The sequence below is a fragment of the Carcharhinus amblyrhynchos genome, chromosome 11 (genome assembly GCF_965287045.1).
Source record: "Carcharhinus amblyrhynchos chromosome 11, sCarAmb.v2.hapA, whole genome shotgun sequence".
Lineage (NCBI taxonomy): Eukaryota > Metazoa > Chordata > Chondrichthyes > Carcharhiniformes > Carcharhinidae > Carcharhinus > Carcharhinus amblyrhynchos.
The window spans coordinates 92,998,642-93,020,375 of NC_137334.1; the positions used below are offsets into that span (position 1 = coordinate 92,998,642).

The 21,734-nt window shown below is 51.7% G+C and overlaps 1 protein-coding gene across 1 annotated transcript in view; it reads left to right on the top strand.

Annotated features, from left to right (window-relative positions):
- The window catches only part of spega (striated muscle enriched protein kinase a), a 363,062-nt gene that overhangs the window by 116,877 nt on the left and 224,451 nt on the right, over nucleotides 1-21,734 (top strand). The window contains 5 exon segments of the mRNA XM_080199291.1: nucleotides 4,601-4,705; nucleotides 8,301-8,688; nucleotides 12,955-14,405; nucleotides 17,520-17,663; nucleotides 19,060-19,242. Of these exon segments, the coding sequence (XP_080055417.1) occupies nucleotides 4,601-4,705; nucleotides 8,301-8,688; nucleotides 12,955-14,405; nucleotides 17,520-17,663; nucleotides 19,060-19,242 (2,271 nt within the window).

The window sequence follows — 21,734 nt, forward strand, 5'->3', positions numbered from 1 at the left end:
TAACCCTTAATTCCTTTACTGTTCAATTTATCTATCTTTGCCTTGAAAATATTCGATGAGGTAGCCTCAACTGGGCAGGGAATTCCACAGATTCACAACCCTTTGGGTTAAGAAGTTCCTCCTCAACTCAGTCCTAAATCTTCTCCCCCTTATTTTGAGGCCATGCCCCCTAGTTCTAGTTTCACCCGCCAGTGGAAACAACTTCCCTGCTTCTATCTTATCTAAAATAGAATATGTGATGGAGAGATTGACGGGGAAAGACCAGGAGAGAAAGGTAGAGAGAAGGAGATAGAAAGAATGAGGGAGGGAGAGAAAGAAAGAGGAAGGGGAGAGAGCATGGGAGGCGGTGCGGGAGGCGGGCGTAATGAGAGAGGGATAATCAGGTGGAATGACTCTGAACGAAATAACTTGAATAAAGAGAGGTTCGGAAGCCAAGAAGAGAAAGAGAGAGAAGGACAGAGTGTGAGGGCAGGAAAGGAGAGAGAGAAGGGGGACGGGATGAAAACAAAATGATAATATGGAGCCACTTGCTTTCCAAGAGGAAGTTGTTGACTTTCTCATCAGTCACCTGACTGGGAGCAGGAAGTTGTAACCAGGGATTTATATTAAGAACATAAGAACATAAGAAATAGGAGCAGGAGTAGGCCATCTGGCCCTTCGAGCCTGCCCCGCCATTCAATAAGATCATGGCTGATCTGTCGTGGCTCAGTTCCACTTTCCCGCCCTCTCCCCATAACCCTTAATCCCCTCTCTTATCAAAAACCCATCAACCCGCTTCTTAAAAATATTTAGCGAGGCAGCCTCCACCACTTCAACGGGCAGAGAATTCCAGAGATTCACCACCCTTTGAGTGAAGAAGTTCCTCCTCAACTCCGTTCTGAACCGCCCCCCCTTTATCTTGAGGCTGTGCCCCCTAGTCCTACTGTCTTTTTTGAGCGGGAAGAGTCTTTCCACCTCTATCCTATCCATCCCATTCATCATCTTATACGTCTCAATGAGATCTCCCCTCATTCTTCTAAACTCTAACGAGTACAAGCCTAGTTTATTCAGCCTCTCCTCATAGCTCAACCCCCTCAACTCCGGTATCAGCCTAGTAAACCTCCTCTGCACTCCCTCCAAGGCCAAAATATCCTTGCGCAGGTGCGGCGCCCAAAACTGCACACAGTACTCCAGCTGCGGCCTCACCAATGCCCTATACAGCTGCAGCAAGACCTCCCTACTTTTATATTCAATCCCCCTCGCTATGAAGGCCAGCATCCCATTCGCCTTCCTGACCACCTGCTGCACCTGCAGGCTGGGTTTTTGCGACTCATGCACAAGGACCCCGAGGTCCCTCTGCACCGTCGCCTGCTGCAGTTTTTCGCCACGTAAGTAATAGTCCTTCCTACCATTCTTCCTACCAAAGTGGACCACCTCACACTTGCCAACATTAAATTCCATTTGCCATTTCCTGGCCCATTCGCCCAGCCTATCTAGATCCTTCTGCAGACTCTCCACACCCTCCACTCAATTTGCCTTTCCCCCAATCTTGGTGTCATCAGCAAATTTCGACACCCTACACTCGGTTCCCTCCTCCAGATCATCTATATAAATGGTAAATAGCTGAGGCCCCAGCACCGACCCCTGGGGCACCCCACTAGTCACCAACCGCCAATCCGAATAGCACCCATTGACCCCCACTCTCTGCCTCCTATTTGACAACCAATCCTCTATCCACGCTAACACCCTACCCCCAACTCCATGTCCTCTGACCTTCTGCAGTAACCTCTTGTGAGGTACCTTATCAAACGCCTTCTGAAAATCCAGAAAGACCACATCCACCGGCTCTCCTCTATCCACCGCCCTAGACACATCCTCATAGAACTCCAGTAAATTTGTCAGACACGACTTCCCTTTAATGAAACCGTGTTGCGTCTGCCCTATCAAGCAATTCCCTTCAAGATGCCTCGCAATTTCCTCCTTAATGACGGATTCTAACATTTTACCTACCACAGACGTTAAACTAACCGGCCTGTAATTCCCCGCCTTTTGCCTGGCACCCTTCTTAAACAACGGCGTAACATTAGCCGTTTTCCAATCCTCCGGCACTTCCCCAGAATCCAGCGACGTCTGGAAAATAACCACCAAGGCATCCACTATCACCTCCGCCATTTCTTTCAGAACCCTCGGATGCATTCCATCCGGTCCTGGGGACTTGTCCACAATCAGCCCCTCCAGTCTGTCGCGCACCACCTCTCTAGTAACAGTAATGTCATTAAGACCCTCCAGTCCTACCACCTTTCCATCGCTAACACCCGGCAAATTATTCACGTCCTCCTCCGTGAAGACAGAAACAAAAAAGTTATTCAAGACCTTAGCCATATCCCCATCCCCTACCACTAGGTCCCCTTTCTCATCCGCTAAGGGACCAACGTTCACCCTAGCCAGCCTCTTCCTTTTTATATATTTATAAAAACTCTTGCTATCCTTTTTTATATTAAGTGCTAGCCCAGCTTCATAGCTTCTTCTACCCTCCTTTATCAACTTTTTTGTCAATCTTTGTTGACATTTAAACCTTTCCCAATCCTCTTCTCGCCCACTGCTCTTAGCTACTCTAAATTCCTCCGCTTTTAATTTAACACTTTCCTTCACCTCCTTCGTTATCCACGGCTTATTACCTCTCTTCCTACTGTCCTTTTTAACCATCGGAATAAATTTCTGCTGAGCACCAAGAAAGATCTCCTTAAAGATCCTCCACTGCTCCTCAGCAGACCTACCTTCCAACGCGCTCTCCCAGTCCACATTCGCCAATTCTTCTCTCATCCTACCATACTCCCCTCTATTCAAACAAAGGACACGTGTCCGGGAACCCACTTTCTCCTCCTCCATCTGCAACAGAAACTCCACCATACAATGATCACTCTCTCCAAGAGGATCCTTCACCTCAAGGTCCCTAATTCTACCCGCCTCATTACATAGCACCAGATCCAAGATAGCTCGCTCCCTCGTCGGCTCCAACACACACTGTTCCAGGAAACTATCCCGGCGGGGGAGGGATAACGCCACCATTATCCCAAACCAGGGCCGGCACATCCGGCCAGTCTAACATTCCCCAAAGGGATTGAGTTCGGAGTCTGACTAGGGAGAATCCTTCACCGACTAAACTCTTCCCACTGGAATACACCAATTTGTTCAGAGAAAGTTCCTGATGCAGAACGGAGGGTCTTCCTCATGGAGTCCCCTTACAACACATGGTGGTGGCAGGAGGTGTAGCTCACACAGGGGGTGGGGGGAGATATGTAGTTTACATGGGGGCGGGGTAAGGGTGTAGCTTACACAGGAGTGGGGGGAGGAGTGTGGCTTACACAGGGGTGGTCTGCCACAACGCACATGGAAGGAAGTGGGCACGTGATTGGAAAGCAAACATCAGTGTGGACAAGTGTGGGATGGAACATTTGAACAGAGAAATGAAAGGGGGGGGGTCTCATTAACCATGGAAAATGGGAATCTCAGTGGGGGAGAGGCACAGGGATATTAATGAGTAAATAACCAAACTTAGTGACATAGCTTGACAAGGTCACTGGGGTGAATGAGGTCACTGGGAAAAAGCAAATACACTCCTGGGATTCATTAGCCAAAGGCCAGAGTAGAAATACAAAGAAGTCGTGTAAAGCCTTGTGGAGAGCACTCTCGGAGTGACGGTGCGCAGTGCGTACACTCAAAAAGATACACAGAGCACTGCATAAGGTGCAAAGCAAAGATCTACAAGGGTGACACCAGATCTGAGAGGTGATAGCGATCAGGGGAAAGTGAACAGGCCTTTCCCCGGTGGGAGAGAAGATTGAGGGGGTGACCTGATTGAGGTCCTTAAAATTCCAGCGGTGTTTGATAGACGGAGAGAAGGGAAATGTTGGCATCTATTAGGCGGAGGAGCCAGCAGGATAAAATATAAAACAGTCACTCATGAATCGGGAACTCAGGAGAAACCTCTTTACCCCAAGGGGGTGGGGGAGGATGCGGAACTCGCTCCCACGGGGGGGGGGAGGTGGGGTGGGGGCCACTTTATTGATTCTCGGGGTCGATGCCGAGAGGCTGTTTCCCCTTCTGGAAGAGCCTGAGAGCAGAGGGCAGAGTCTCAGAGTAAGGGGAGGGTAGTGGGGGGGGGGGTCGCCCACTGGGGACAGAGATGAGGAGGAATTTCTTCTCTCAGAGGGTAGTGACTCTGTGGAATTCTTCACCGCGGAGGGTTGTGGAGACTGGGGCATCAAGTATGTCCAGGGCTGAGATAGAGAGGTTTATAATCAGTAAGGGAGTCGAGGGTTATGGGGATAAGGTGGGAAAGTGGAGTTGAGGATTATATTGGATCAGCCACGCTCTCGTTAAATGGTGGAGCAGATTCGATGGGCTGAAGGGCCTACGTTTGCTGCTACATCTTATGGTCTTATGTTGATAGCAGGAGACTCACCTGGTATAATGTGTAGGATTGAGGGGTCTGTTTCTGTCCTGCCCCCCCCCGCCACCCCTGCTGTACCCCAGAGTCCATCGCTTGTCTGTACCCTCATTTTCTGTACATCCAGCAGTTGTTTCCCCCCCCGTGCTGATGACCTTTGTTTTGATCCAGACTCGGAGGAATGCGCTGAAGAGGAGACGTTTGAAACACAGAAGGCAGAAACCTCGGAGGGATTTCCAGACCCCCAGCAGCGGGCTGCCCAAAGAGTGCCTGCAGGTAGGTGCGAGGATTTTCACCCAGAGGGGCACCAAGGGAACAGAGGCAGTCCCTCGGAGTGTAAAATATTTCACACTGTGTGCCTCCCCGCAAAACTCTGCCTCCTTCTCATAACTCACACCAAATGCCATTCACCTGTCACCCCTGTGCTGACCCATGTTGAGTCTGGGTCCAGCAAGACATCCATCTAAAACATCTCCCTCCATCACCTCAACTCTGTGATCTCCTCCAGCCCTGCAACGCTCCGAGATCCCTCTGCCTTGCCCAATTCCAGCCTCTTCTTAAAATGTAATCATTTCATGGGACGTGGGCTGGGCCAGCATTTATTGCCCCTCGAACTGAGTATCCCACTCGGTCATTTCAGAGGACAGCTAAGATCCAACCACATTGCTCTGGACTCGCACGTAGGCCAAACCGGGTAAGGACGGCAGATTTTGTAGGATGGCACGGTGGCACAGTGGTTAACACCGCTGCCTCACAGCGCCAAGGACCCAGGTTCGATGCTGGCTTTGGGTGACCCTCTGTGTGGAGTTTGCACATTCTCCCCATGTCTGCGTGGGTTTCCTCTGGGTGATTGGCCATGTAAAGTTGACCCGAGTGTCTGGGGATTAGCAGGGGAAGTGCATGGGGTTATGTGAATAGGGTCTGGGTGGAATTGTGATTGGTGCAGACGCGATGGGTCAAATGGCCTCCTTCTGCTCTGTAGGGATTCTGTGATTTCTTCCTCGAAAGGATATTAGTGAAACAATAGGTTCTTAACTTGATTAGTTGTCTTGGTTGCCATCACTGAGACTAGCTTTATAGGAGAAAGAGCAAAGGAAATTCCAGCACAGGAACAGGCCCTTCAGCCCTCCAAGCCTGCACTGACCATGCTGCCCGACTGAATTAAAACCCCCCACCCATCCGGGGACCGTATCCCTCTATTCCCATCCTATTCATGTATTTGTGAAGACGCCCCTTAAAAATCACTATCGTGTCCACTTCCACTACCTCCCCCTGGCAGCGAGTTCCAGGCACCCAATACTCTCTGTGTAAAAAATCTGCCTCGTACATCTCCTTTAAACCTTGCCCCTCGCACCTTAAACCTGTGCCCCCCTAGTAATTGACTCTTCCACCCTGGGGAAAAAGCTTCTGACTATCCACTCTGTCCGTGCCTCTCATAATCTTGTAGACTTCTATCAGGTCACCCCTCAACCTCCATCGCTCCAGTGAGAACAAACCAAGTTTCTCCAACCTCTCCTCATAGCTAATGCCCTCCATACCAGGCAACATCCTGGTAAATCTTTTCTGTACCCTCTCCAAAGCCTCCACATCCTTCTGGCAGTGTGGTGACCAGAATTGAACACTATATTCCAAGTGCGGCCTAACTAATGTTCTATAAAGCGTCAACATGACTTGCCAATTTTTAAACTCAGTGCCCCAGCCAATGAAGGTAAGCATGCCGTATGCCTTCTTGACTACCTTCTCCGCCTGCATTGCCACTTTCAGTGACCCGTGTACCTGTATACCCAGATCCCTCTGCCTATCAATATTCTTCAGGGTTCTGCCATTTACTCTATATTTCCTATCTGTATTAGACCTTCCAAAATGCATTACCTCACATTTGTCCGGATATATTCCAAATTTATTAAATGAATCTAAATTCCACCAGCTGCCATGGTAGGATTTGAACCTGTGTCCTGCGAGCGTTACCTAGGCCTCTGGATTACTAACCCAGTAATTATTGTGTTACCCTTTCCTCGTTTTACATATCCTTGATTTTTATCGCTCTGCTTCTGGCAGCCATGCCTTCAGCTTCCCAGTCCCCAACTAATTATTTCAAACTGAAGTGTGTAGAAAGTTCTTCTCACAGAGGGTGATGAACCTCTGGAATTCTTTACTCCAAAGGGTGGTGGAGGCTGGATCATTAGAAGTATTTAAAGTGGAGGTGGATAAATATTTGACAGATTGAGGAAGAGAGGGCTATTGATAAATGGCACAGAAAAGGAGTTACGACTGGCATTGATCAGCCGTGATCATAGATACATAGAAGATAGGAGCAGGAGGAGGCCACTCAGCCCATCGAGCCTGCTCCGCCATTCATCACCATCATGGCTGATCATCCAACTCAAGAGCCTGATCCTGCTTTCTCCCCATAACCTTTGATCCCATTCGCCCCAAGTGTGATATCCAGTCGTCTCTCGAATACATTCAATGTTTTGGTATCAACGACTTCCTGTGGGAATGAATTCCACAGGCTCCCTGCTCTTTGGGTGAAGAAATGTCTCCTTATCTCCGTCCTAAATGGTCTACCCCCAATCCTCAGGCTGTAACCCCTGGTTCTGGACTCCCCCCAGTAAGAAGTCTCACCACACCAGGTTAAACTTCAATGCCTTTATATGCCCTGTTTGTGAACAGAACTCCCACTTACCTGACGAAGGGACAGCGCTCCAAAACCTAGTGGAGTTTGCTACCAAATAAACCTGTTGGACTTTAACCTGGTGTTGTGAGACTTCTTACTGTGTTTACCCCAGTCCAACGCCGGCATCTCCACATCTGGACACTCCCATGATCGGGAACATCCTCCCTGTATCTACCCTGTCTAGCCTGTTGAATTTTATCAAGCTCTATGAGATCCCCCTCATTCGTCTGAACTCCAGAGAAAACGATCCTAACCTGGTCAATCTCTCCTCATACATCAGTCCCACCATCCCCGGAATTAGCCTGGTAAACCTTCGCTGAACTCCCTCAAGGGCAAGAACATCCTTCCTCAGAAAAGGAGACCCAAACTGCACCCAATGTTCCAGGTGCGGTCTCACCAAGGTCCTGTATAATTGTATTGAGATGGCTTGAAGGGCCAAATGGTCTACTCCTGATCCTATTCCTTGTGTTGTGAAGGATGTTGGGATGTCCCAGGTTTGTGAAGGGTGACGTAGCAATGCCTCTCCCTGTGATTGCCCCCTCAGCGTTCTGCAGCCCCTCCCCAGGGTTGGAGTCAGGAACTGATGTCACTAACTCTCTTAGAACATAGACCGTAGAAAATCTACAGCACAAACAGGTCCACAAGTTGCGCCGATCATATCCCTACCTACCAGACCTATCTATAACCCTCAATCCCATTAAATCCCATGTACTCATCCAGAAGTCTTTTAAAAGACCCCAGCGAGTTCGCCTCCACCACCGACGGCAGCCGATTCCACTCACTCACCACCCTCTGAGTGAAAAACTTACCCCTGACATCTCCTCTGTACCTGCTCCCCAGCACCTTAAACCTGTGTCCTCTCGTAGCGACCATTTCAGCCCTGGGAAATAGCCTCTGAGAATCCACCCTATCTATACCTCTCAACATTTTATAAACCTCTATCAGGTCGCCTCCCAACCTTCGTCTCTCCAGGGAGAAGAGTCCCAGCTCCCTCAACCTATCCTCATAAGGCATGCCTCCCAATCCAGGCAACATCCTTGTAAATCTCCTCTGCACCCTCTCAATAGCTTCCACATCCTTCCTGTAGTGAGGCGACCAGAACTGTGCACAGTACTCCAAGTGGGGTCTGACCGGGGTCCTATAAAGCTGCAGCATTACCTCTCTCTTCTTTCATCCTTTTGTTTACTCTCTAAGAAGGTGAATTTGAGAGTTTCACAGACAGCACCCCGGAGAGCACACCCTCCTCGCTGCGGACCGCCCCCGATCAGCTGGTACCCTCAGGACACCCGGACCATTCGCCGGTGGAGACTCGGAGCATGCTGGGAGGAGGACGGCAAGAAGAGGAAGAATTTCGAGTTGGCCTTGGACAGGACAGTCCAGCGTCGGAGGTCGCCAGGCAAGCAGATGCGCTGCAAGCAGCCAGTGCTGAGATCAGGCACCTAGGGGTGGAGCCACTAATTCGAGCCTCTCGTTCTAATCTGGCCTATAGTAGCTGGGGGTCGGAAGACAGCTTGTCTATTGCTAGTGATGCGTACGGGAGCATGTTCAGCCTGTATAGAGGGAAAGCCTTGTCGATACCTGCGTAAGTACAATACTCCTTCCGGAGTCAATCCCTCTCCACCCACCCTCCAAACATCTTCATCCAGAAGACCACCTTTCATTCTGGGGGAGTGGTTTCCATTTTATCCAGGTTTCCATTCTGAATCCATCCCTCCCTCCCTCCCTCCCCCTGTCCCTCCCTTTCCCTCTCCCTCCCTTTCCCTCTCCCTCCCTTTCCCCCTCCCTCCCTTTCCCTCTCTCTCCCTTTCCCTCTCCCTCCCTTTCCCTCTCCCTCCCTTTCCCTCTCCCTCCCTTCCCCCTCCCTCCCTCCCTTTCCCTCTCCCTCCCTTTCCCTCTCCCTCCCTTCCCCTCTCCCTCCCTTTTCCCTCCCTCCCTTCCCCCCTCCTTCCCTTTCCCCCTCCCTCCCTCCCTCTCCCCCTCCCTCTCTCTCTCCCTCTCCCTCCCTCTCTCTCCCTCCTTCCGCCTATTGAATTTTTCAGACATTTTTTGCAGGATCTCCTGTTTTTTTATTGTCTGCTGCAAATTCTTTTTTTTCATGATCCTTTTCATAGCTCCCCCCCATCTCCCCCCCATCTCCCCCCTCGCCCCCCCCGATTGTGAGAGCATTAACTTTTTGAGGAACTCAATTTCTTGATTAAATTTAATGACAGCCAGGTTTATAAACTTTGGGATGTGTGCTCGGCCCAGCATTCATTACCCATCCCTAACTGCCCCTGGAGAAGGTGGTGGTGAGCTGCCTTCCTGAACCCGCTGCAGTCCATGGGGTGTAGGTACACCCGCAGCGCTGTTAGGGAGGGAGTTCCAGGATTTTGACCCAGCGACTGTGATATATTCCCAAGTCAGGATGGTGAGTGGCTTGGAGGGGAACTCATGGTGTTCCCGTGTACCTGCTGCCCTTGTCCTTCTGGGTGGAAGCGGTCCTGGGTTTAAAAAGTGCTGTCTAAGGATCTTTGATGAATAGCTGTGATGCATCTTATAGATAGCACACTCTGCTCCTTTGGATATATAGATTAATGACTTGTTTTTTGTATATAGGCCAGCAATTCACAGCACAGAAATGAGACCAAACATTGATCTGTAACAAACACTGAGGTTCGGAACAGCATTCAGGAAGACATCAGCAGAATAGTGGAGACGTAGCGAGTAGAATTTAGAATCACAGAATCCCTACAGGACAAAAGGAGGCCATTCAGCCCACTGAGTCTGCATTGACCACAATCCCACCCAGGTCCTATCCCCTTTATCCCCCTGACACCAAGGGGCAATTTATCTATGAAGAGAGATTGAATAGACTGGGTCTGTACTCGTGGGAGTTTAGAAGGATGAGGTGGGGGGGGAGGAATCTTATAGAGACATATAAGATAATGAAGGGGATGGATAGGGTAGAGGTAGAGAGATTCTTCCCACTTAGAAAGGACAGTAGGACTAGAGGGCACAGCCTCAAGATAAAGGAGGGGCAGTTTAGAACGGAGTTGAGGAGGAACTTCTTCACTCAAAGGATGGTGAATCTCTGGAATTCTCTGCCCGTTGAAGTGGTGGAGGCTGCCTCGCTAAATATATTTAAGTCACGGGTAGATAGGTTTTTGGTAGGCAAGGGAATTAAGGGTTATGGGGAGAGGGCGGGAAAGTGGAACTGAGCCACGACAGATCAGCCATGATCTTATTGAATGGCGGGGCAGGCTCGAAGGGCTAGATGGCCGACTCCTGCTCCTATTTCTTATGTTCTTATCATGGCCAATCTACCTAATCTGCTCATTTTTGGACTGTGGGAGGAAACCGGAGCGCCCGGAGGAAACCCACGCAGACACGGGGAGAATGTGCAAACTCCGCTCAGACAGCGACCCAAGCCGGGAATCGCACCCGGATCCCTGGAGCTGTGAGGCAGCAGTGCTAACCACCGTGTCACCGTGCCACCCAGCAAGTGTAAAGAGGTGTGTGTAGGTGGGGAGAATGAGGTGCGGCGATCTGAACTAAACAGGAGAGTTTTCAAACCAGGAACAGGGGGACCTGGAGGCATCCGGACACAGATCGATGAAGCTGGCAGAACGAGGCGAGAAGGGTTTTAAGAAAGGATGTTGGATTCACAGAATCTTTACTGTGCGGGAGGGGAAGGAGACTCGATGGGCCAAATGGCCTCCTTCCGCACTGTAAGGATTCCATGAATTCTTCGGCGAACCAGAGGCAACGCGAGGAAACGTTTATTACCAGTGAGTTGTTGTGATCTGGGAGGCCTGACTGGGCGACGGAAGCAGATTCAAGCAGGACTTTCAACAAGAGGAATTGTAGGAATACTGAGAATGATTGCAGGGTACAGATGGGCAGAATGGCCTCCTCTGCGGAATCGTTCTGTGAGGCTGCGGGCTCAGTGCTGGGAAGAGGGAAAAGGGGTTGAGTTCGAGAGGTTACAGCACAGATTAAAGCATGTGTAAGTGAGGAAGAAATTGAGTTCCCTCCTGGTTAATGACCCTTTGTCTCAAGAGTTTCTCCTCTTGGTTTCTCTGCCCTCTGTTCACTGGACACGTCAGAGGCCTTCCAACCCCAGCTCCTGCATGACCTCACTAACCTCACTGCTGTGTGTCTCTGGGTGACGGGTTTTAAACGGGTCGTTCTTCACCGAGGTGCCACCGCTGATGTCCACAGCCGCACACTGTTTATTGTACAGCTTGGATCTGCGTAGAAACAACCCTGGTTTCCATCTGTGTGTGTCTCACTCTCTCCATCCTTTAAAATGTCTACTCCGTGTGATCACTCCGGCTTCTAGTCCCTTTGTAAGAAATCTCACAACATCAGGTTAAAGTCCAACTGGTTTATTTGAAATCACGAGCTTTCAGAGCGCTGCCCCTTCCTCAGGTACAGACTCACCTGATGAAGGAGCAGTACTTCAAAAGCTCGTGATTCCAATTAAACCTGTTGGACTGGCGTTGGGAGACCCCTTCCCGTGCCCACCCCCCCAGTCCAACACCAGCATCTCCACACCGTTCTGCCGCATTGCTAACTTTCCTCTGAGTCCAAACCCAGGATTAACTAATCAAGTGGAGTGAGCATCGGTAGTAAACGGACTCACATAATCGAACACAGAACAATTGGACATTGCACCAAGGAGGTCCAGGGAGGAGCCGGGGGGTCAGGGAGGAGCCGGGGGTTCAGGGAGGAGCCGGGGGTCAGGGAGGAGCCGGGGGGTCAGGGAGGAGCCGGGGGTTCAGGGAGGAGCCGGGGGTTCAGGGAGGAGCCGGGGGTTCAGGGAGGAGCCGGGGGTTCAGGGAGGAGCCGGGGGTCAGGGAGGAGCCGGGGTTCAGGGAGGAGCCGGGGGTTCAGGGAGGAGGGAGCAGCTCCCTCGGAGCCAGAGTCACAGCTTCAAGTCCCACTCCAGGGGACACAATCCAGACCAACGCACCCAGGATTCCAGTGCCATACTCAGGGGGTGCCATATGGTCGGGGTGGGGTGGGGGGTGGGGGGGCGGTGGGGGGATGGTGGGGTATCACCTTTCAGGTGAGGTGCAATTTATAGAATCCCACAGAATTTCATCGAATCCTTACACTGCAGAAGTGGGCCATTCAGCCCATCGAGTCTGCACCATCTCTCTAACAGAGGATCTTACTCAGGCCCTCACCCCGTCCTATCCCTGTAACCCCACACACTTACCATGGCCAGTCCCCCTCACCCCCACATCTTTGGACACTAAGGGACAATGTAGCACGGCCAATCCACCTAACTTGTAAATCTTTGGGACTGTGGGAGGAAACCGGAGTACCCGGAGGAAACCCAGGCAGACACGGGGAGAATGTGCAAACTCCACACAGACAGTGACCTGAGGTTGGAATCGAACCCGGGTCCCTGGCGCTGAGAGGCAGCAGTGCTAACCACTCTGCCACCATGCCGTCTCTTTACAAATAGGCAGTCAGAACGTAAGATATAGGAGCAGAAGCAGGCCATTCTGCCCATCGAGTCTGCTCCGCCATCCAATAAGATGATGACTGATCTGATGCGATAATCCATTTTCCTGCTTTAGCCCCAGAACCCTGGATTCCCTGAGCGATCGTCTCTGCCTGAGATGGTGAGCAGGTCCATGGGATACGAGCTAACTCTGTGCCCCTCAGTGTCAGCACATTGCAGTCTCTTCCCAGTCAGAATTCCGGTTCGCTGGACAGTGCGCTGCCTGATCCCGGCGCTGATTAAAGGTGGGAACTGGTCATTGTCGAGTGGCACACCGGTGCAGAACGTTCCGGAATCCTCTCGCTCACACAGGCACGGCGAAGTGACTTGTCTCTCTGTTTCCTTTCCTTCCAGGGATCTCTGCGAGACCGCGTTGGGGAGGGGTCAGCCGGACAGCACCCCCAGGCAGGAGACCATGGCCCAGAGCCCAGGCCCGCAGCAAGGACCCCCCAGGACAACTGGACTCCCCCCGACCTCCCTGAAAGCCCGGCCTGCCAGCCCCAAAGCCTCCCGAGCCGGCCTCCCCCAGCCCACGACGCCGCTCACCCCGCGCCGGAAACTCTCCACGCCCGTGGAGTACCGGGACACCGTCCCCTCGGAGTACGAGGACAAGGTCAAGAGGCCGAAGGTGTCGCCCGGCGCCGGCGACCAGCTGGCGGGGCTGGAGCAGGCGCGGAGGCCCAGCTCGTGCGACACCTCGCCCACGCACTCCCGCTCGGGGTCCAGGAGCTTGGACAGGATGAGGTACTTGGAGACGTTCCCCGAGAGGAGGAGGAGCTTCGAGCTGGCAGACGGCCAGCCCTGGCCCGGCTTCCGGAAGTCCCGGTCGTTCGACCACGCTGACCAGCGGGACGGCAGGGGAAGGCCGTCCTTCTCGGACCTGCTGGAGAGCGAGGGGCGCGGCAGCGCGGAGCAGAAGCGCCTGTTCTTCCGGCAGAAGGCGGCCTCCTTCGACGAGCGGGGAAAGTACGCCTCCCGGGCCCGCGACATCGAGCTGAAGATCTCGGAGGAGCTGAGCCGCATCAAGAGGACCGCCATGTGCTCGGCGGTCAGGCCGGTGCTGAGGTCCCCCGTCCTGGAGCGCGCCGTGAGCCGCGAGCTCTCCTCACGGAAAACCTCCAGGATCGAGCCCCTCCCCAGCAAGGTGCTGCAGTGGCCAGGCCTGCGGAGTCCCGAGAGACCTCTGGCCGAGCCCCCGCCCGTCCCCCGCAAGCCTCTGCAGAGAGGCCTGGCCACCGTCACCGGCGAGGCGGAGGACCCGGAATCCCTCCGCCGAGAGAAGGCCGGAGAGCAAGGGGCGGCGGCCAATCACCTCGACCAGCGGCCGGAGAGGGGGGGGACGGGAGAGCAACAGACGCAGCCTCCCAGCCGCCCCCAGCCTGTCCTGGAGAGAGTGGTGGAGAAGGTCACCTCGAGTTCCGAGTCGCGGGCCCCAGTCGCCGTCTCCCTGGCTGGCCGGGACAAGCCAGGAGCCCCCCCCGAGGCCAGGCGGAGCGTCAAAGCGCCCCCTTTCGGGGAGGCCCCTGAGTGGCGCAGGGCGGGGCTGGAGGGCGCCAGGTTGGAGCCGCAGTCAGGCGGAGCTGCCCCACAACTAGGCCTGGCCCCCCTCAGCCCCGCCTGCGCCACAGCCACAGGGGGCCCTGGCACCCCCACCCACCCGGGCCCGAGAACCACAGCCAGCCAAAAGAAAGACACCGACGCGGGGGATTCGAAAGAAGAGAGCAGATTGTTACCGCGAGAGAAATCTGGCCGGAAAACTCCCAGGGGAAAATCCAAGAAATCTCGCTCCACGTCTCCAGAGCTAGGTAAGGAGAGCGGTCAGAGGGCCTTCCTGTAACTCACCGTCCAAACTCAGGTATTGTTTAATTAATAGCTCTGACGAAGGGTCATAGTTGGCTCTATTCTCTCCTTACAGACCTGCTGAGATCTTCCAGTGTTTTCCGTCCTTGTTTCAGATTCCAGCATCCGCAGTATTTTGCTTTGATTTATTACAATAGTCCTTGTATCCCACTCTTAGCAGTGTTCCCACTGGGATACTGAGCGGTTCATACAGGAGATTCACTGGGAGAGTTTTTTGAAGTTTATTTATTAGTGTCGCAAGTAGGATTACGTTAACACTGCAATGAAGTTACTGTAAATATCCTCTAGTCGCCACACTCCGGCCCCTGTCTGGGTACGCTGAGGGAGAATTTAGCACGGCCAATTCACCCTAGCCAGCACGTCTTTCGGACTGTGGGAGGAAACTGGAGGAAACCCACGCAGACACGGGGAGAACGTGCAGAGACCCAAGGCTGGGAATCGAACCCGGGTCTCTGGCACTGTGAGGGAGCAGTGCTAACCACTGTGCCACCGTACAGGAAGTTCACTGGGCTAGAATGAGTTATATACTCACAATTTACTGGGGTTTAGTGAGAAATATTGGAGATATACTGAGATACAAGGGGATATATACAGGACTGTGATTACAGTGCGGTATGGACTGGAGGTTCAAAAGCAGCACGGTGAGTGGCTTGGAGGAGAACTTCCAGCCTGTAGTTGTACCCAGGTATCTGCTGTCCCTGTCAGTAGTAGTGGGTTTGGAAGGTGCTGCCTCAGGAGCCTTGGTGAGTGGATGGTACACATGCAGCCACTGCATTGGTGGTGGAGGGAGTGAACATAAGAACATAAGAAATAGGAGCAGGAGTAGGCCATCCAGCCCTTCGAGCCTGCCCCGCCATTCAATAAGATCATGGCTGATCTGTCGTGGCTCAGTTCCACATTCCCGCCCTCTCCCCATAACCCTTAATCCCCTCTCTTATCAAAAACCCATCAACCCGCGTCTTAAAAATATTTAGCGAGGCAGCCTCCACCACTTCAACGGGCAGAGAATTCCAGAGATTCACCACCCTTTGAGTGAAGAAGTTCCTCCTCAACTCCGTTCTAAACCGCCCCCCCTTTATCTTGAGGCTGTGCCCCCTAGTCCTACTATCCTTTCTGTGCGGGAAGAGTCTCTCCACCTCTATCCTATCCATCCCATTCATCATCTTATACGTCTCAATGAGATCTCCCCTCATTCTTCTAAACTCTAACGAGTACAAGCCTAATCTATTCAGCCTCTTCTCATAGCTCAACCCCCTCAACTCCAGCATCAGCCTAGTAAACGGTTATTCTGATGGCAGAGGCGCCAGTTAAGCTTTGTCCTGGATGGCGTTGAGCTTCTCAAGTGTTGTTGGAGCTGCACCCATCCAGGCAAGTGAGGAGTATTCTGCCACTCGGAGAAATCTGGGGAAAATATTTGGAATCAGTGTGTTGTGATCTGGAAGGCGCTGCCTGAGAGGGCGGTGGAAGCAGATTCGGGAATAACTTTCCAAAGGGAATTGGATAAATATTTGAAACGGAAAGAAAAAGAAATTCCAGGACTCCGAGGAAAGAACAGTGAGGGTGGGATTAACTCCCACAGTGTTAAGCTTGGGCAGTACGGTGGCACAGAGGTTAGCATTGCTGCCTCACAGCACCAGGGACCCGGGTTCAATTCCCGACTTGGGTCACTGTCTGTGCAGTTTGTACGTTCTCCCCGTGTCTGCGTGGGTTTCCTCCCACAGTCAGAAAGAGGTGTTGGTTATGGTGCCTTGGCCGTGCTAAATTCTCCCTCAGTGTACCCGAACAGGCGTCAGAGTGTGGCGACTAGGGGATTTTCACAGTAGCTTCATTGCGGTGTTAATGTAACCCTATTTGCGACACTAATAAATAAAGTTATACTTAAAAACTGAATTGGAAAGTTCTCCCTCAGGGCTGGCACAGGTATGATGGGCTGAATGGTCTCCTTCTGTGCTGCATTGCTCTGTAATGCTATAAAGATAAATGCATATTTACTATTAAGGCAGGGATTTCAGAAACAGAAATCTAACATTGAGGATGTTGTGCTTGGTGTGGTGACGGTAGGTTCAGTGGTGGAGAACAGAGTGTGGGTGGGGGGGGGGGGGGGGGGCTTTTTTTAACATTTAGACGCAGTTTTCTTAAAGTTTATTTATTAATTCGTATCACAAGTCGCCTTACATTAACACTGCAGTGAAGTTATTGTGAAAATCCCCTAGTCGCCACACTCCGGCGCCTGCTCGGGTACACTGAGGGAGAATTTAGCACGGCCAATGCACCCTGACCAGCACGTCTTTCAGACTGCGGGAGGAAACTGGAGGAAACCCACACAGACACCGGGAGAATGTGCAGACTCCGCACAGACATTGACCCGAGGCTGGAATTGAACCCAATTCCCTGGCACTGTGAGACAGCAGTGCTGACCATGGTGCTGCCATTAGTATGTGGGTGTTGCTAGCTGGGCCAGCGTTCATTGCCCATTCCGAATTGCCCTTGAACTGTGTGTCTCACTCAGCCATTGCAGAGGGCAGTTAAAAATCAACCACATTGCTGTAGGCCAGACCAGGTAAGGATGGCAGATTTCCTCCACTAAAGGACGTTGGTGAACCGGGTGGGGTTTTTACGACAATGGACAACGGTTCCATGATCACTATTAGCCTTTCATTCTAGACTTCTATTAATTCAAATTTCGCTTTCTGCCGCAGTGGGATTTGAACCTGGGTCCCCAGAGCATTACCCTGGGTCTCTGGGTTGCTCGCCTAGTGACAATATCACTGCCTGAATCCTGCTGCATTGGGTGAGGGTGAGGGAAGGGTAGGAAGGCAGTGGTCGTGGTTGCGGGGGTGGGGGGGGGAGCGGGGTGGAGTTGGGTGTGGGGGTGGGGGGAGAGGGATCGCGTTGGGGTTTCAGAGAGCTCTGACCCAACTCAAAGTGTACGCAGCGGAAGTATCGCTACCCTTTCTCCCGTTTCCACAACCCAGCGAAAGCCCAGGGTAAAAGCTCTTTGCCTGAATCCCATCACCCTGCCTTGCATTAACTCTGGCTGCTCTTCCTTCCCACTACAGAATCATCAGATGATTCCTACGTCTCGGCCGGTGAGGACCCCCTGGAGCCACCGGTGTTCGAGATCAGTATCGCTGACACGTTGGTCACTGTCGGAGCGTCGGTGCTTTTAAAATGTATCATCACGGGAACCCCCATTCCGCAAGGTAAGACAACCCACTCATAAGAACATAAGAAATAGGAGCAGGAGTAGGCCATCTAGCCCTTCGAGCCTGCCCCGCCATTCAATAAGATCATGGCTGATCTGTCGTGGCTCAGTTCCACATTCCCGCCCTCTCCCCATAACCCTTAATCCCCTCTCTTATCAAGAACCCATCAACCCGCTTCTTAAAAATATTTAGCGAGGCAGCCTCCACCACTTCAACGGGCAGAGAATTCCAGAGATTCACCACCCTTTGAGTGAAGAAGTTTCTCCTCAACTCCGTTCTAAACCGCCCCCCCTTTATCTTGAGGCTGTGGCCCCTAGTCCTACTGTCTTTTTTGAGCAGGAAGAGTCTCTCCACCTCTATCCTATTCATCATCTTATACGTCTCAGTGACGTCCCAGATATCACTCTAACGAACCTCCGCCGACTGTCTCCAACACATTTACATCCTTCCTTAAGGCAGGACACCAAAACTACACACAGGTGTGGTCTCATCCCAGTGCCCGGTGTAACTGAAGCATAACATGCTTATTAATATGTTCAATTCCTCTCCCAATAAAAGGACAATTCCAATAACCTTCTTAATTACCAAAGATGTGCGGGTTAAGTTGATTGGCCGTGCTAAATTGACGCAAGTGTCAGGGGTATTAGCAGGGTAAATGTGTAGGGTTATGGGAATAGGGCCTGGACGGGATTGTGCTCAGTAGAGACTCGATGGGCCGAATGGCCTCTTTCTACACTGGAGGGGTTCTATGATTCTACGTGCTGGACCTTCCAGCTGTCACTGACAGTTGGGCTGACCAGCAGTTCCGGGGTGGGGGGTGGGAATCTGTTGGATCAGGTCACGGTGAGGGATCCAGATGCCCTAACCCGCATTATAAGAAAGATGTGGAGGCATTGGAAAGGGTGCAGAGGAGGTTTGCCAGGATGTTGCTGGTATGGTGGGAAGGTCTTATGAGGGACTTGAGGCTGTTTTTGTTAGAGAGAAGAAGGTTAAGAGGTGACCTAGATCATAGATCATAGAACCCTACAGTGCAGAAAGAGACCCTTCGGCCCATCGAGTCTGCACCGAACACAATCCCACCCAGGCCCTATCCCCATATCCCTACATGTTATACCCACTAATCCCTCTAACTTCTGCTACCCTAGACACTAAGGGGCAATTTCTTAGCATGGCCAATCAACCTAACCCGCACATCTTTGGGCTGTGGGAGGAAACCAGAGCACCCGGAGGAGACCCACGCAGACACGGGGAGAATGTGCAAACTCCACACAGACAGTGACCCGAGGCCGGGAATTGAACCCGGATCCTTGGTGCTGTGAGGCAGCGGTGCTAACCACTGTGCCACCGTGAGTTATTCGTTTATTCATTGACTTTTCTTTGTCACCCTGGACAGTTGCTTGGAAGAAAGACGGTGAGCTGTTGAAGACAAGCCAGACACACATCCTAAAGGCGGAAGGCGAGAGACACACTCTGTTCATCCCGTCTGCCAGCACGCTGGACGGTGGTCTGTACTCGGTCAGCGCGGCCAACGAGGTGGGGCTGGCCAGCTGCTGTGCCTCTGTCCAGGTCCGAGCAGGTAAGTGACCGCTAGCGAGCAAGGGCCTTGCATTTGTGTAGTGCCTGCCACATCCTCAGGACGCTCCTTCACAACATAGGATGACATCAAATCTGCAGCCACGTAGCCTAGCCAATCCATGTCAGTGTTCAGGCTGCACATGAGCCTCCTCACACCTTCCCCCCTCCCCCCTCACCTCCCATGACCCTTCTCCACTTCATCACAACCCATCACATCACCTCCTCTCGCTCTCCCTCCCCTGTGTGTTTGTCCAACTTCCCCATAAGCCCCGCTGTTCATCTCGATCAGCCCCTGTGGTGGCGAGTTCCACATTCTCTCCACCCTCTGACTTTCATCCTGCTTTTTCTCCCAATCAGATTTGTTAGTGACTATTCTATATCGATGGTTTCCAGTTCCTTCCAGGTCCATTCCTCTGCAAGCAAAAGTAACATGTCCAGGCATTGCAACCTTTTTGAATAAACACCAGCATGGGGGACAGTAGCTCCCAGGTGTACTCACCATGGCAACATCTCGACCAACCAGAAACCGACTGACCAACCAATCAGCACCCCCTTTTCCTCGTGCAGTATCAATTGTTGTTCCTTTTTGAAATTTGGTATTCTTGCGTCTGTCCTGATGAGTGCAAGAGGAAAAGCTTCAACAGCACGTCTCTTTTTCAGCGACACTGAGGTTTCTGTAACCAAACGACCATTTGCATTCATATAGCGCCTTTTAGAGAGCGAAACAATCCCGGCTCAGTTGATGGCTGAGATCGAGAGATCTTTGATGGGTAAAGGTGATGATGGAACCAGGGCAGCTGAATGGAGTTACACACAGGTTGGACATGGATTAGTGAGGGTGGAGGAACTCCATTCTTAGCTGCTTCTGGGAAAGGAGGACAATAACAGAGACATTCTGATAAATAATCCTAGGCTCGGTCAAAGCAGTCGACTTTGAGCAATGGCGTAGAGGAGGAGATCTTTAATAAGCAAATGAATGAAATAGCCAGGCAATTTGCTTTTAGACATGTTGTTTGACAACGTGCAGATGCCGGCGTTGGACTGGGATGGGCACAGAAGTCTCACAACACCAGGATAAAGTCCAACAGGTTTATTTGGAATCACGAGCTTTCAGAGCGCTGTTCCTTCCTCAGGTGAGTGGAGGTTAGTTCACTAACACGGCCAACCTCCGCTCACCTGAGGAAGGAGCAGCGCTCTGAAAGCTCGTGATTCCAAATAAACCTGTTGGACTTTATCCTGGTGTTGTGAGACTTCTTACTGTGTTGTTTGAGGGATAAACCATAGAATCCCTACAGTGCAGTAGGAGATCATTTGGTCCATCCAATTCTCCAAAAGAACATGTAACCCAGACCCTAATCCCACATATTTACCATGGCTGACCCACCCAGGGAGAGGTGATGGGCTAGTGGTATTATCGCTATTAATCCAGAAACTCAATTAATGTTCTGGGGACCTTGGTACGAATCCCACCACAGCTGATGGTGGAATTTGAATTCAATAAACAATATCTGTAATTAAGAATCTACTGATGACCATGAAACCATTGTCAATTGTCGGAAAAACTCATCTGGTTCACTAATGTCCTTTAGGGAAGGAAATCTGCCATCCTTACCCGGTCTGGCCTACATGTGACTCCAGAGCCACAGCCAATGTGGTTGACTCTCAACTGCCCTCCAAGGGCAACTAGGGATGGGTAATAAATGCTGGCCAACCAGCGACACCCATGTCCCATAAATGAATAATAAAAAAAACCTACACATTGTGGGGCATTAAGGGGTAATTTAGCGCGGCCAATCCAACTAACCTGCACGTCTTTGGACTGTGGGAGGAAACCGGAGCACCCGGAGGAAACCCCCCCCACAGACAGTGACCTAAGCCGGGTATCGAACCTGGGTCCCTGGCGCTGTGAGGGAGCGGTGCTAACCAGTGTGCCGCCCAATGAAAAGCTGCCCAGGACTCTAGGGAGAACTCACCAGTTCTTTTTTGTGATAGTGCCTTGTGTACTTGTCTGAGTTTATAAGTTTATTGCATCCAGTTCTGGTCACCATACTGTAGGAAGGATGTGAGTGTCCAAAGGGAATGCAGAGGAGAATTACCAGTTCCAGGAATGAAGGGATTTTAGTTACTAGGTGAGGTTGGAGAAGTGGGGGTTGGTCACTTTGTAGCAGAGACTAAGGGGAGACTTGACGGAGGTGTACAAGATTACAACAGATTTAGGGAAGGTGGATAAAGAAAACTCTTCCCATTGGCTGATGGTACAAGGACAAGGTCACACATTGAAGATTTTGTGCAGCAGATGCAGGGAAAGATTTGAGGAAGAACCTTTTTACGAGCGAGTTGAAACTTGCTGCATATGAGGGTGGTGGAAACTGTGATGTTAGTGTGCTATGGCTATAGATACGTGTAATGTGGTTTTGTTATGTTTAAGGGGACTGTTTGCAGATTCAGCTTTTTCCTGCAGGCAGTTAGTGCATCTGGAAAGCATTTAGAACA